Source organism: Haliotis cracherodii, unplaced genomic scaffold, assembly GCF_022045235.1.
Source record: "Haliotis cracherodii isolate W230 unplaced genomic scaffold, xgHalCrac1.p SCAF_5, whole genome shotgun sequence".
Taxonomy (NCBI): domain Eukaryota; kingdom Metazoa; phylum Mollusca; class Gastropoda; order Lepetellida; family Haliotidae; genus Haliotis; species Haliotis cracherodii.
The window spans coordinates 66,702,347-66,718,476 of NW_027266308.1; the positions used below are offsets into that span (position 1 = coordinate 66,702,347).

Below are 16,130 nucleotides of genomic sequence, written 5' to 3' on the forward strand. Positions count from 1 at the left end.
GACTCAGTTTCAACATGCAACAGAGACTTTGAAATCTTTCACAGCAATCATGTGACATAACTGCCCGTTGGCAAGGATTGTTCAAACAAACATTGATGACTTTCAACATTCATCATGTAGATATAGATATATGAATTAAACTGATATATTTCCTATTGGAATGTTGGAACAGAATACATGCCAGTCGTATTTGCAACACAGATAAAACAAACATGTTTTATCAAAATATGATTGATGTTCATAGTATATTGGGATTTTTCATTACACTAACATTTTGCTTAGAATTAGATAAAAAGTGCAGTAGATATAAAGGATGCCAATGTATCAGTGACAAAACGTTTATCACTATTGATATTAGTGTGTGTAAATCGTTTCATAAGACTCTCTGATTTCATAATTGTAAAAAGTGTTTGTGATTTACAACAACATCTTTGAGTCATAAAGAATCGAGACAAAGGATGTTCCACCAATTTGGTAATTAATAAAATATTTCTCTCATTTAGTGGATTGATATTTATATACATTAGAATATTTTATACTTGTAAACATTGGAAAATAGTTGTGTTAACAAAGAAATATGTACGTAAAAGTAAAAAAATCACTAATTTTACAAATCAATACCAATAAATGCACAGCAATTACAATAGCAGTATCCGATAGAGTATATGTACAAGATTCAATTACACAATATTATATGATGGCAGTGGTCAGTATCAAATACAAAAAGTACAGTGGTGATAGCTAAAGTCAGATTCTAATTCATACTCACCCAGCTGCGGCAGTGGTCAAGCTTCTAAGATGGGCAAGGTAGGGAATCCCAGATGAGCGATCCTCATATGTAAGCTGGTTCCAAAGCGATGAAGATACCTATACAGCCTAGCAAGCTACTGGAAGTTTCTTTTCCGTGCCCTCATCAGTCTAGCAAATCTAGGACATTACAGAACATTCCATATGTTTCTATAACATAGTATTACCGTCCGCGGGATATCGGACCAGCAATTTACACACCACACGTGGACCTAAATAAAGTAACATTCTGATGACTGATCACTGTCCAAACAATGTAATGAGCGTCTATAAAATCTCAACCATAAACAATAAGACACACAATTATTGTTAAAAAAATACATTTCCATAGAACACTGAATAAAATCTTTGACTTGTGTTTTGCATACATTCTGCATATGATTAAATATTGTACTGGACCAAAAAAGCTTTATAAGCCTACCCTGGGTAGGGAATCGTCAGTTGTCAGTCACCCGTATCTGGTAAGATACAGTCGGCTCCCGCGTCCTGAATCAGGATCATTTATTATTTATAATAGGGCTCTTGTTGGGATATTAGATTAAGAGGAATTGGTGGGGAAAAAATAGAGTAGCACTGAATAGGTTTGTTTTATAGTCGTTTTACTTTGGGAGTTATGTTAGAAGGTGGGTTTAAAGAACAAGTAAGAAGGTTGAATTGGTTTACGTAGGTAGGGAAGGGGAAAAATTACGTAGGTTATAGATAAGTAGAAAAGGATTTTGACCCTGTTGTTATTTTTTCTGTTAAATAGATTTTAAATCCAACTTCACTCTTTGTGTTTTATCTATAATTAGAATTGGTCAGGAGCCTCCTAGAACATAAGGACATAAGGATACTGCACATGAAGAAGAGAACACAACACAAAGCACCGCAGTAAAACATCATACCTTTTGTCAACTATTTTTATAGTTCTGCTGTCACTGGGCGCCTTTTACAACCCTTAGAGGGTGCCTATTACAGATTTGGTGCCAAGACCAGGAGACCAGGATCTAGTTATAGTCTGCTTCTAAAATTCAAGTGAAAATATGACTGAAGTTTTAGGTTTAAATTGGTCAGTTTTGTCTGTGACTGATGATGATAATTTTCTTGGTAGTGTCGGTGTTAATCCACAGGAACCACTTATCGATTTGACAAGTGAGTTACCACCGCCTCGGCAAAACACGTATCGTACGTCTACACCTCTACCTTATGTAGGATATGCTGTCGGTTTAAGGAGTGGACAGGCTGGCAGGGATACATATTTGGGGTCAAGCTATAATGCACCTGAACGTTGATTATCGGTTGTTGGGTCACTCTTTACCAGATGGCATCATGACGGGTGGCCGTTCTGTTCATTTAAGTTCACCAGAAATACCACAGGATAGGTCAAGTGTTGATTTTCCGAGCCCCAGAGATTTTGATAAAGCAAGGCCATTAAATACAGCTGGCACTGTTTTGTCAGAATTTGAGAAAAATGGGGTTTCTCATCGGGAAGTTAGCTCTGAAAAATTTGACGGGACGTCATGTGATTGGCAAGATTGTATTGTTCATTTTGAACAGGGAATGGGTTGACCGAGTATGAAAAGGCTCAACAACTTAGTATGTGTTTGAGAGGCGCAGCACAAAAACTTTGGGTAATCTTACATCAGGACACCTTAATAGTTATCAGGCGGTCAAAAGTGCATTGAGTGCGTTTCAACCCAGAATCCGTAATGTAGCCCATAGAAGTGAATTCCGAAATCGTCCACAAGGTCATGACGAAACAGTTTCAGATGATGGGTATCAGCTCCGTAGATTAGTAAATTTAGCTTACCCTACCAGCACTTATTCATCACTAGAGGTACATTTACTTGATCAGTTCTTAACTGGCCTGCATAGCTTTGACATGAGGAAACATGTCACATTTGTACATCCCCAAACACTTGGAAATGCTATTTCATACGCCACAGAGTTTGAAGCTGTCGATGATAGCAGGAAAAAGAAACGTGAAACTATAGACAGGGTAGCAGGAATCAATCAAACTGTTCAACCAGTTGGTGGTACTGGGGTGATGCTTGAGGCAGTTGCAAAGTTGATCATCTTGAAATTTCAAACGTAGCTTACGTAGTGTTAGTCCCAATACCTGCTATGCCTGCAACCAGGTCATTTTCGTGATAGGTGTCCTTACTTATCGAAGGTGGGTTTACCGGATACTTCTGTTACCAATAAACCTGAATTGGGAAACTAGATGAGGCTGAGATTGAGGCTGGGATTTCAGCCAATGTTGGGCTGATGGGTAGGCAATGTGAAGATGCAGTTCCGGTGAAGTTATCTTCACCTGAAGTGAAAGAAAAACCTATTTTAACTGGTGATGTTGGAATGCAGGTAATTTTACCTAAGTTGGTAGGGAATAGTGCAGATCCCTTGGTGAAGCAATCTTTACTCCATGGAGTTGGGGTGGGGGAGAGGTTATCTTTGTCAGCATCAGGTGTAGGGGAACCGATGAAGTCATCTTCGTCAACACGGACTGGTATGTCTAGTCCATGGGAGAAAGTTGTTTTGCGTCCTTCAAAGCCTCAGAAATGTTTGTATATAGATATTGAAAGATGTTACCTCAAGACTGTTGTTAGATACTGTGTCTCCAGTCTCGATTATCTCACAAGAAGATGTTCTGAAACTGAGTTTACAGGATGATAATTCTGAGAAATTAATCAAATGTACTGTTGATGGTTCATTTGGTGTTGATTCGCGTTTCGTTGAGCCAAACAATTATTGGAGAAACAAGGGAATTTTGTGGCTAGGAGTCTAGTCCAACCTGACAAGGATGTAGTTGTCATTTCAGTGCTGAATATGAATAGCAAGCGGGTAACCAAAGATAGCTCATCAGTAATGGGCACAGTTGGCATGGTTGCTTGTGAGGATGTTGTTACCGCTGTTTATGCTGAAAGCCAGGGCTTACCAAGTCACTTGCAGTCACTAGTTGATCACTGTTCCACTGATCTTTCAGAAAGCCAAAAACAGTCTGTTTCTCATTTAGTGGGAGAATTTCAGGATGTTTTCATCAGTGAAGATGGTTTGTTAGGATAGATGGATGAGATTACACATACCATAAATGCTGGTGGGGCAATTTCTATCAAATTACCTGCTAGGAGGGTTCCTTTAACTAAGAAACAGTTAGTCGAGGAGGAAATTGACAAGATGCTGCAACAGAACATTTTAGAGCCTAGTAGTAGTCCTTGGTCTGCTCACATTTGTCTAGAAACCAAGAAAAATGAATCCTGCAGGTTCTGTATTGGTTTTAGGAAATTGAATGACGTCACTTTACGAGATGCCTATCCTTTGCCCCAAATAGATGAAACACTTATGAAAAACGTTAGGTGGTTGTCATTGGTTTAGTACCCTTGTCATAGCTAGCGGATTTTGGCAAGTCAAAATAGATCTGAAAGATAAGCATAAAACCGCTTTCGCTACTCATGTCAGACTCCATCAGTTCAATGTCATGCCGCTTGGACTCACTTACGCTCCAGCTACTTTCGAGAGATTAATGGGCAGGGTCCTGGGAAAATTAAAGTGGAAAAAGTGTCTCGGGATGAGTTGCTCGATTGGCAATTAGCTGACATTGGCATAGGTCAGGTACAGAAGTTGTTGTCGGTTGATAGTGGGCAGCCTCAGAAATCATAGATTGGAGTTCAGATGCAAAGATGCTATGGGGGCAATGGCAAGATCTTAGGCTGGAGAATAGGCTGTTGTGTCGCAAGTTAGAATCTGATATTTTCGGCTCTCGTTTACAGTTGGTAGCACCAACAGCTGTATGTACATCAATTTTTGAATATTTGCATACTTCATGTACAGCTGGTCACTTTGGCCAAGAAAAAACTATGAAAAAAACTATCCATCAAAAACAGATTTTTTTGGCCACGAATGTCCAAGGACATTTAAAGATGGTTGAAATCTTGTGACTTGTGTGCAGGCTGTAAACAAGGTCCAGGACGAGGCAGGTCTCCATCACAACAGTTTACTGTACGGGCTCCTATGGAATGTCTGGTCTCAAGTGATTGAGCATGTTTGCATTGTCGCATTTTTTGAATTTCGATGATATTGTATGGGCCTAAATCCTTTTTTTTGTTATCTATTTTTGATATAACCTACAGGTTTTTCTATATTTTTTGTTTTTGTATTTTTGAAGGGTGCAAAAAGGGAAACTTTGCCTTGGGTGGGTGGGGGTGGGGGGGGGGGGTGGAATGTGGTCGACTGGGAATTATTGTGGGTAAAAATACATATTTAAGAACGTAGTGGGTGGGTTAGTTGAAGGGGAGTTGAACGGCTGACGTAGTACCTATCTTTGTAGTCCTTTATATAGAAGCTTATGCCCACGCGGGCGTAGTGGCTGGGAAGACGTGACACGCTTTTTACATGTTCGGCTAGGCGGAAGACATGATTGGGAGAGCCAAGATGTAAGGAGTGTGTTCATTGGTTCTGTCCGTTTTCCTGGTCACATGGTCGCGTGTTGGCTGTATAAACCTACCCTGGGTAAGGAATCGTCAGTCGTCACTCACCAGTATCTGGTAAGATACAGTCGGCTCACGCGTCCTGAATCAGGGTCATTTGTTATTTATTATAGGGCTTTCGTTGGGATATTAGATTAGGAGGTATGGGTGGGGGGAAATTAGAGTAGTATTGACGTTATAGACGTTTTACTTTTGAGAGTTAGAGGGGTAGTTAAAAGAACACGTTTAAGTAAGAAGGTTGAATTGGTTTGCATACGTAGATAAGGGGGAAAATTACACAAGTTATAGATAAGTAGAGAAGGATTTTGACCCTGTTGTTCTTTTTTCTGTTAAATAAACTTTAAATCCAACTTCACTCTATGTGTAATTAGAATTGGTTACCCAGTTAGGAGCCTCTTAGAACATAAAGACATAAATATAATGCACATGGAGAAGAGAACATAACGCAAAGCACCGCAGTAAAACATCAAACCTTTTGTCAACTAAGTTTTTTTTATAAATGAAGCGACAAAACCTTTTCCATAGCCAATAGAAATCTCTACAAAAAGCATGTGCTTATGAATCACTATCAAATAGTAATGATACCAGGTTTTCGCGAAAAGATGAGCGTATCCTGCAATCTGACTTCTGTGATAAAGCAAAGCAGCAAGATTAGTATATAAAACAAGCTACACGTTTTCCTGTGCCCCAAGGGCATAGGTGATTTTTTTATGAATTTGCCACACCATATTTGTAAAGGTCTCCTGAAATCTCACGTTATTTATAATGCAGTGGCAGGCTAAATTCAACTACTTTATAACGTCATTAAAAGTTTTGCCCAAGTTGTTTTGCAAATACATAAATGTGTGTCTACAAGTACAATGACATATTATTCAACTCATTTGGAACTTAATTCAGCAAATGTAAGGCGCTGAACAGTTTTGCAAATACATTAAGGTATGTCTTCAAGTAACATGACACCTACTTTAACTCATTTTATATCAATTCTAATATATATATATATATATATATTTATGTGGGCGAAAACAGCTTGGCCTTCAAAGTGTCTATTACGGCAGGACATGCCTACCCTTTTCGCGATCACCTAGTGTCGTCACTTTTCACTGATCCAGTTATGTAATTTGATAGCTATTTTGCATATTACGCCAAATAGAATCTGTTTCAACAGATAACCTGGTTATTCCCTGTCGTTAACGTTCTATATTTGGTCCTTATTTTAGTTTGCAAAACCACAAATGTGTAACGAGAAGTATCAGGACACATCATTTAACTAATATGTGATATAATTCATATAGTAGCAGTGGAAATGACAATGGTAGTATGCAATATAATACAGTCAGTGATGATAATATTCACCTAGCAGTGGTCAACCTCCCAAAATGAGCTGATGCTGGATATCCAGGAAGAAAACGTGATCTTACTGCTGGTTGGGATATAATGTGAGATGAGAGAGGCATTCCCTTGCCCACTTATATAGTCTAAACACCTTCTAAAAAGTTCCATACCATGCTGAATTACAGTCTACAGCTGTTCCAGAAGATTCCAGATAACACTTGACTCCAAAAGCATCAAAATAAATTCCACACCACTGTTTACATCAGATAGTACTTCATTCCTTCATCTTTGGTTGCTGGGGATAGTAGTTAAGCACATCGGTATGGAACCGCTCCTGGCTTCTGATTGGTCGAGAGGATCACGTGACCTCTGTGACGTCACTTCCGGTCACGTGACCTGCGCAGTGCATGATGGGACTTGCGTGCGCATCCAAGATGGCGGCACATCCGTTTCCGGTCACGTGACCTGCGCGTGCCTCCAAGATGGCGTCGCTTCCGTTTCCGGTGGCGTGCGCCTCCAAGAGGGCGTCGCTTCCGTTTCCGGTGGCGTGCGCCTCCAAGAGGGCGTCGCTTCCGTTTCCGGAGGCGCACGCCTCCAAGAGGGCGTCGCTTCCGTTTCCGGGGAGGAGTAGGGGAAAACCCGGAGAAGCGCCCGTCAAAGGTGAACGGGATCGACATGGAAAGAAGCGCGTCAAACATCGTTTGTGGTGGTGGTGGTGGTTGTTGTGGTTCTAAACATAGACGGGGATGGCGGTGGTGGAGGGAGGGAGGGAGTGTGGTGGTGGTGGTGGTGAAGGGAGGGAGGGAGGGAGGGAGGAGGAGACGGGTTCATGGTGTGGGTGGGAGGGTCGTCAAAGCAAAGGAGGAAAGTTGTCTTTCGGGAGAGATGGGTGGCCCTGAAAAGGGCCGTTGGAAAACAAACTGGAAACAAGCTGGACAAGGGTTGTCTCCTTGATTACATTACTTTCCTTGATCTCGATACTAGATAATAATACGGGCCACCCCAACAGTCAGGTATGTCAATTCCGCGTTGAATAGTTTGTTGTAATGCTGACATAGCCTCAGACTTGTTCTTAAACCAGTGTGGGCTCTGCGATAGGATCGTCTCCGATTCACCCCGTGGGTAGCCCACTATTGTCCACGAATAGACTTTCATCCTCCGCTGGCATTGTTGACTGTTGGTCTGGCACGTCAGACAGTTGCATCGAGACGACATGGTTGATCTCTCCTTCAGTGCTCGACTGTGACGGTGTGCGTGGCTTCGCTCTTTTTATAGGAGAGGCACTGACACCCTGCTTCCTGATTGGTCGAAAACGCATCGTACTGATGGGTTCTTTCCGACAGTTGGTCTTAGCCCCTGGTTTTCTAAATCGGACCGACCGTTGTGTTTCTTTTTTTCATAAGAAATTGTATGGGTCATGGGAGAGATAGGAAGAAAAAAATAACAGATAAAAGAGAAAGGTCATGCTTGAAAGGATCAGTTGCCTGGTGTCAGTCAGCCAGAACACAGGATGGCATCACATGATGATGAAGAGGTCATGACCAGCCCTTTGACCCTACGCCATCCTTTTACAATGTTCATTGCGGGACCCACGGGATCAGGAAAAAGTTCCTTTGTGAAATCATGTATGGAGCAGATGCATCGCCCCGAGGTGTTGGATACGTCACCCCATCGCATCGTGTGGGTGTACAGCGAATGGCAACCGCTTCATCATGAACTGGAAGAGATGGCAGACCGCTTAGGGGTCGCTCTTGAGTTTGTCCACAGCATGAAAGAAGCGGATCGTGCCTTGCCCGAAAAAGGGGTGGCCCCACATTGGCTGGTCATCGATGATTTGCTGGGGGACAATACAAAAGAAGAAGAAACCGAAGTACTGCGATGGTTCACCAAGAAAAGTCATCACCGAAACACATCTGTGCTGTATCTCACTCAGAACTTGTTTGCTCAATCACCGCAACATCGCACCATCACTCTGAATGCTCACTACATGGTCCTCTTTAAAAATCCGAGAGATGCATCGCAGATCGACAGTCTGGCTCGCCAGGTGTTTCCAGGCAAAGTTCCTTTTCTGCGTGAAGTCTATGAAGACGCTACCCGAGAGCCTTACACTTACCTGTTCTTGGACTTGAAGCCCACCATGTTGCAAGACCATCGCGTACGCGCCCGCCTGTTTTCGAGATCCGAATTACCCCTCGTGTATGTGCCGATCCTATGAGATGAAGAGACTTTCATAAAAGGAGGTGAACCCTCAGACCTTCCTTCAGTTGACCTACATCCATCATGGGGCAAAGACGGAAACAGGTTCATCCTACGAAGGGAAAGAACAAAGACAAAGAGATGGTGAATGATGTCTATGACAGTATGGTCTCCCCCTCATCGCTACAGGGACTTGTGACCTCTGTATTTCACAAGACTCCTTCACCTCCAGGATCGTCTCCCTCTTCAATGGTACCCGTGAACATACATCGTCAGCAGCACCCATCACCACGTCCTTCAACATCATCAGCACCTTCGCCACCCTCGTCACCACATGATCTTCAACGCTTTCAACCTCTGCAACAGCAACAGCAGCAGCAGCAGCAACAGAAGTCCACGCCAGGTCCGTCTTCCTCTTCGATGGTACCCTTGAACAAGCATCGTCAGGAACAACAACGGCCTTCCTCACCAGCACCCTCACCCCCACTCGATCTTCAACGCTTTCAACGTCTGCAGCAGCAGGACACCCCACAAAGGAAGAAAAAAGACAAGAGACCGTCTATTTTTCCGACAAGGGATGCGACAACCCTTGCCGTCAAAGGAAGAAATCGTCTTTTGCAGTGGTTTGCGATTGTCGTGCGGAACCTGAGAGCAGGACACATCCCATTGAAAGCTCAACATAAGACGTGGTTGCAGAGACATAATGATACCCTGGCTAAAATTGTCAATCCACGTCTGCCTATGGATGAACGTCTTGACTACCTGATGCAACGCAGTGGTAGTGGAACACTTGCAGGGGTCTTGACACGCATTCTGTTGCAATGGCAAAATTATCTTCAAGCACCACTCCTCAAACAGGGTAACACCAGACGCCACCGGCCTACAACAACAACAACAACGATGACTACTAAGCCAAAAGTAAAGGCTCATGAAAATGTCATGAAAGCATATCAAGCTGATGCTCTCAGACGATTGGTGCACATGCGGACCCAAAGAAAGTCCAAGAAGTCAGATCAACAGTTGCAACTCCCTCCTGCCACTGCCTGATAAAAGAGAGAAGCTGCAGATCAGGTGACTCATTCAGACTAACACCTCCATGCAAGAAAGATGTCTCAGTGCCTCAGGAAACAGAAACACGCTCTGTGTCATTTGTGTGCTGCCGCTCCAGCGATGCGCAAAGCCATTCTCAAACATGCTCCTACCGATCTCATCCGTGCCCTTTGTGAATGTGTGGTGAACTTGTATGCAGGCAATATTCCCATGACCACGACGCAACGTCAAAACTTGCAACGACACGGTAAAGTCTTGAATACGCTCATGAAAAAACAAGTACCTCTAAGCAAGAAACGTAAACTTCTTCAACATGGAGGAGGAAATTAGGAGGACTCATACCTCTTATTGGTTCTGCCCTAGCCTCGTTGTTTGGAGGAATGTAATAAATGGTCTGACACCAGGAAGGTTGGGATCAGTGTGTGGTGTGTCACCATGAAGTACGCACGCAAGATGGTGTTGGTGTCTGAAGACACATGGCAAAGTCTACAAGCCACCAAACAACGTCATCGTCAGACACTTCATACCCCTCTCTTGGAAAAGAAACGTCTCCAAAATTTGGAAGAGATGGACGCGTTGATGCAGAGGTCACAGCAGCCTTTTCACATGCGGGAACAAGAATACAACCAACTGTTGCAACACATGCTAGAGTTGCAGCGCCAACAGCACAACAACAACAACCACAACAGCAACAACAACACCATCAAACCACTACAACCCAAAGTGACACCACCACTACCACCGTCATCACCATCAACAATGGACACCACAGGTAGACCTGCCCCTCCTCAACAAGTGATAGACGAAGTGGTCATGAGTGTTCCTAAAGCCATGTCAAGTAAAGCCATGAATTTGATGACAAGGATTCAAAACAATCCCGACTTGAGTTGGACTCCAGAGGGAACCCTGACCGTGGAAGGGAAACCTGTCCCTGGCACACACATGGTGGACTTGATCAACGATTTAGTGTGTCACCGGAAAACCAAAGAGGGACCTGCAGGTTGGACCATTTTGAGTCACCAACAGTCATGTCCCTCATGAAATAATTGGAAATCCTCAACGATGGCAATGGATGCAGAAGCAACAGCAGGAGCAGCAACACCATCCTCATGCCACACCAGAAACACCCATAACCCAGTTCTCCCTCCCCACGTTCTCCCCGCAAAGTCACAAAGAGAGAAGAAGAAGAAGAAGGAGGCGGCAGCTGGATCCACAAGCGGAAGAAGATGAGATCCCACCCCCACCTCCTTCGTGGCAACTGGATCCACCAGTGGAGGAAGAAAAAGATGTGATGTCAACCCCATGGTTGATGACTCCACCTCCATCTGATACCAAACAGGACAGAGTCATCAACAGGCGAGGTTCATGGATACCCTTTAGCACCACCTAAGAAAAACAAATAAATCTCTCCCCTTCTCTATAAAAAGGCCATTCATGTAGGAAGTGGCATCAGTCTGAGAGAAATGAAGCGACAGGCCAAGACGCGACAGAGCATTCTTCCCTCTGCTGCTGCTGCAGGGAAACAAAACAAAGGATTTCCTACTTCCCTTTGGACGGCCTGGTTGGAAAAAACCTACTTTCATCCTGAACATCCTGCAAGTTTTGGAGGCTGGCGACCTTTGTGGAAAGCAGCACGCATCCACGCTCAAGATGCAAGAACCAGTAAAAGCAAGAAGAAAACCAAGCCATCGCAAAGTCAAATCAAGCGTTGGTTGCAAACCAAAAGTACCTACACCTTGCACAAACCAGCCAGACGCTCCTTTCCCAGAGACCACTATCACGTGGGAGGGGTCGATGAACTGTGGCAAGCAGACTTGAGTGACATGATTGCCTTTCAAGACGACAACGAAGGATTCAAATATCTGCTGTGCGTGATCGATGTGTTTTCAAAGATGGCATGGGTGCAACCCCTGAAGGCCAAGAGCAGTTCTGCTTTGACAGAAGGTTTTCAAACCTTGTTGATGCAACAAGCCAAAGATCGACTCCCTGCTCAATTGCAAACAGACAAAGGCAGAGAATTTGTCAACCGTCCTTTCCAGGCTCTCATGACGAAGCATGGCATTCATTTCTACACCAGTCAAAATCCTGAAACGAAAGCAGCCGTGGTGGAACGGTTTCAAAGGACTCTGAAAAATAAAATGTGGCGATACTTTACACAGCATGGGACCAGACACTATTTGAAAGTCTTACCCCAGTTGATCAAGTCTTACAACCGTCGTGTGCATCGGACCATTGGCCAGCGACCTGTGGACGTCCTCCCAGGAGATCCCCCGTCAGAAATTCGGGTGTTAGACTACATGGAGGAAAAACAACAACAACAACAACGGCTTCAGCGCAAAAAGAAAATAACAGCTCAAAGACTGTCGTCCCCCAAGACAAGATCCCCCTCTCTTTTACTGCCGGGCACCCGTGTACGTCTGAACAAAACCAAAGGCACCTTTGAGAAAGGTTATCTCCCCAACTGGACCACCGAACTGTTTACGGTGGACCGGTTGGTGACAGGGAGAACACCACCTGTGTATCGGATCAAAGATGATCATGGTGAAGTCCTCCAAGGAACTTTTTACCCTGAAGAAATACAACCCATCTTGAAAACAGACGATGTGTATGCCGTGGATCGCGTGCTAAAAAGACGTCCAGGACCGAAACAGGGTCAAGAAGAGGTCTTGGTGAAATGGACTGGTTACCCTGCCAGTTTTAATTCGTGGATCCCTGCAGATCATTTACAGATAAAATAAGGAGCATGCTGTCTCTCAGACTCATTCAGAGGGTGGACACACGCGATGACAGAACCGCAACCACCACCACCACCACCGTCATCACCTCTGCAGAGAAGCCTCTCAGCATCCGTGGGTACTGATGAACCACCCCTTGCTGCTGCACCTCGTCATCACCAGCGCCGACACTCACCTTGGTGTTGTTTTGGCATGACGTTACCCCGCAGTGAAGTCGTGTTTTTTGCTCAGATCATTGTGATATATGGCGTGATCATCATGAGCATGGTACAGTTGGCCTTGGATCACGGAGAGAAACAGTTGTGGACAGCCCTGCTCTCCAGTTGTTTGGGATACATACTTCCACCACCCACCTTGGCCGCCTCACCAGGCATACCCACGACGACCCCGTCCACCAGAAGACTTCAACTTGATACCTCATCCACCCAGAGTTTTCTACCCTAACTCACGTCATCATGGCTGCCACCTTTTTTTCGAAACAAGACTTTTACATGACCCTGCCCAGTGATGCCTCCATGGACATCTATCCAAACAACACCGTCAATGCGTATGAAATCAAGTTGCCTTATCCTCTGCATCTGGACCGTCAACAGTGGGAGGTGGGCGTCAGCGAAGTTCACTTTCCGATGACATGGTACAACGTCGCCCCACCCTTTGACTGGTTTGCGCTGAACCTCAAACTGAAAAAAGACACCCTTGTGTATGAAAGCGCAGGGAGCGCTATACCACAGCCACAGTATGGTGTCGTCCATTATGAAAGCAAGAAGATTCCTATCGACAAAGGGGTCTATTCATCTGAAGATTTGGTGAAAACCCTCAACCGTTTGATTCAGGAACATATTACGGATGTCTTGAAAGAACAGCCCTCAGACAGCGTCCAAAGTGATGGAAGACGGTTTGTCATTGATGTCAAGTATCCCGCAGATAGTCTTCGATTTGACATGCTTGAAGATGGAAAGGTGCGATTCCAAGCCCCTCAAGAAGTAGCAATCAATCATCCTCTCATGGGAAATACTGGTGGACCACTCTATTCCACGGAAGTGATCATGCCAAGTCCACTCTCGAGAATGCTCGGATTTGTTCAACTACCGCTCCTCAGTGAGGAGGACTATAAAACCTACACAGAGACGGCCGTTCCCTTGACTGCCTTGGCCCATTGGCAAGTGGGGGCTACTCCCATGACCGGTGGCTATGTGGAAATCACAGGTGACACAAAAGCACATCATCTGTCAGGATTCGATACTGTGTACATTTACACCAACCTGGTCGAAGATCAAATTGTGGGCAATACGATGGCTCCCTTGCTGATCTACGTGCCTGTGTCAAAGAAGATGATGCAAGACAGTGTGGTGATTAAAAGCCCTCAGCACATTCACTACCTTGGGTTGCGTCATGGTTCCTTTGACGGTATTAAACTCTATATCATGGACGACACAGGGCGACCCGTGCCATTTCAAATGGGGAAAGCCATCGTGACACTTCACTTCAGACGCCGCTACTAACGCAGAAAACAACATGTTGGGACACGCAATGGCACACCAGATGAATCGAGGACAGTTTGGCCAGCGTGGGAGTGGTATCAAAGTATACAAAGGACGTTATCAGCAACGTGGCAGTGGTCTTGGAGGTATCTTGAAGATGGCGTTGCCTTTCCTTAAATCTGCCGGAACATCGGTGCTCAAGATGGGTAAAAAGATCCTGCCTGGGTTGGTGAGTGATGTGGTTGGAGGCAAACGCAAATGGTCAGAGAGTTTGAAACATCGCGGCACAGCAGCCCTGATGGATGTCTTGGAGGAACGTGAGGAGCCGAGACCCCCTAAAAGCCGTAAAGTCGTCCCAACCACCACCACCACCACCCACCACAAACAGCGTAAAAGATAAAGAAAAACGGTTTAAAGGTCAGTCCTCATCAGACTTTCAACCTGACCAGACGTCCTTCAAGGCAGAGAAAAGGGTGAAACATCCATCATCATGATGCGCCGAGATGCTTGCGAATGTTCAAAGGCCCAGTTGGATCTCTTTACTGTACCCCCTGTGTCCACCTCTGTGCAAGAGGGTCAGTGGATTCGCTATAGTCCCTTGGCACCACCCTCTGTAGCAGGACCACTCCAGTTTAACATTTCCAATCCCGTGAACGCTTACATTGATTTGAAACAGTGCTACCTGAGAGTATGTCTACGCGTGACGAAAGATGATGGCACGGATACCGTTCTAGCGGATAACCCCGTATCGACAGTCAACAATGTGATGCATTCCCTGTTTCGCGAAGTGCGGCTGCAAGTAGGACACAATCAGTTGGAGATCACACCCTCCATGGGCACTTACCCTTACAGAGCCTACTTGGAAACCCTTCTGAGTTATGGTACAGGAGCCAAAACATCTCACCTTCGATGTCCTGGATGGTTCACCGACGATGCTGGTAAAATGGATGTCTTCAATCCTGATGCAGATGCGAACACAAGAAACACAGGTGTCAGAACGCGACGCGATCTTATCGTACCCACCAAAGAAGTGGAACTTACAGGCCGTCTACACTGTGACCTGTTTCTTCAAGACCGTTATCTGCTGGATGGTGTCCCTATGAAACTGGAATTGTTACGAAGTCCCGATGAGTTCTTCTTCATGTGTGCTGCTGATGGTGCCTACAAACTAGCGCTGACCAAAGCCGAATTCTATGTGCGTCAGCTCAACATCGATCCTGCTGTCCGAGAAACACACGTGTCCAGTCTGAACGCTGGGGTGACTGCCAAGTATCCCCTTTCACGTGTGCATGTGACTGCCCATGACATCCCGAGAGGCGGTAGGGACTTTCACAAGGATCACCTCATCGGTGGCCAATTACCAAAACGCGTGGTCCTGGGACTGGTGGACAATAGTGCCTACGTAGGAAGCAAAGAGAAGAATCCGTACAACTTCAAACACAATCATGTCACCATGATGAAGCTCAAAGTCAACGGCCAGGAAGTCCATGGCACGGAAATAAAAAGCGACTTCAGCAACAACAGCGCCAATTTGAAACAAGTCTACATGAATCTGTTCCGAAATACGGGGCAGCTATGGCGACCTGAGACCTGCGAACTGACTCCCAAGGCCTTCACTCAAGGTTACACCTTGTGGGTGGTGGATCTCACCCCAGACCTTGGCGCTGATGAAGGCATCAACTACCCTCGACACACTGGCAAGCTGGCTTTGGAAATCCAGTTTGGACAAGCTCTCGAGGACCCAGCCACCCTCATCTGCTATGAGGAATACGAAAATGTTCTGGAAATAGATCGTTTCCGGAATGCGATGATGGTATAAAAAGAGCAGCGACAGACGGTCATGCCACACTTTTTCTCCTCCTACAAGGAACCATGGATGAACCACTCCGGTTGAGCACCTTGGATTTAGAAGCCCTCGTGGCTGATGACGAACCACTTCATGCCATCTACCGGGGCACCCTGGCCAGAGATGACTTTGCCAGACTGGGATGGCAACAGGATGACCCCTTTTACCCCAAAGCCTACGTGATCAACACGGATTTAAGCGATCAACCTGGCACACA

The 16,130-nt window shown here is 45.1% G+C and overlaps 1 protein-coding gene and 1 pseudogene across 1 annotated transcript; both read left to right on the forward strand.

Annotated features, from left to right (window-relative positions):
- Nucleotides 1–1,829: 1,829 nt before the first annotated feature.
- Nucleotides 1,830–3,088, forward strand: LOC139443847 (uncharacterized; annotated as a pseudogene).
- Nucleotides 3,089–14,557: 11,469 nt separating this feature from the next.
- On the forward strand, nucleotides 14,558–15,886 carry LOC139443848 (uncharacterized protein F54H12.2-like). The gene has a single exon (XM_071224747.1). It carries the CDS (start codon nucleotides 14,558–14,560, stop codon nucleotides 15,884–15,886), a length of 1,329 nt encoding a protein of 442 aa, XP_071080848.1.
- The last annotated feature ends 244 nt before the right edge of the window (nucleotides 15,887–16,130 follow it).

Coding starts and splice junctions, on each gene's coding strand:
- LOC139443848 (XM_071224747.1), top strand. CDS start 14,558: ATGATGCGCCGAGATGCTTGCGAATGTTCAAAGGCCCAGTTGGATCTC.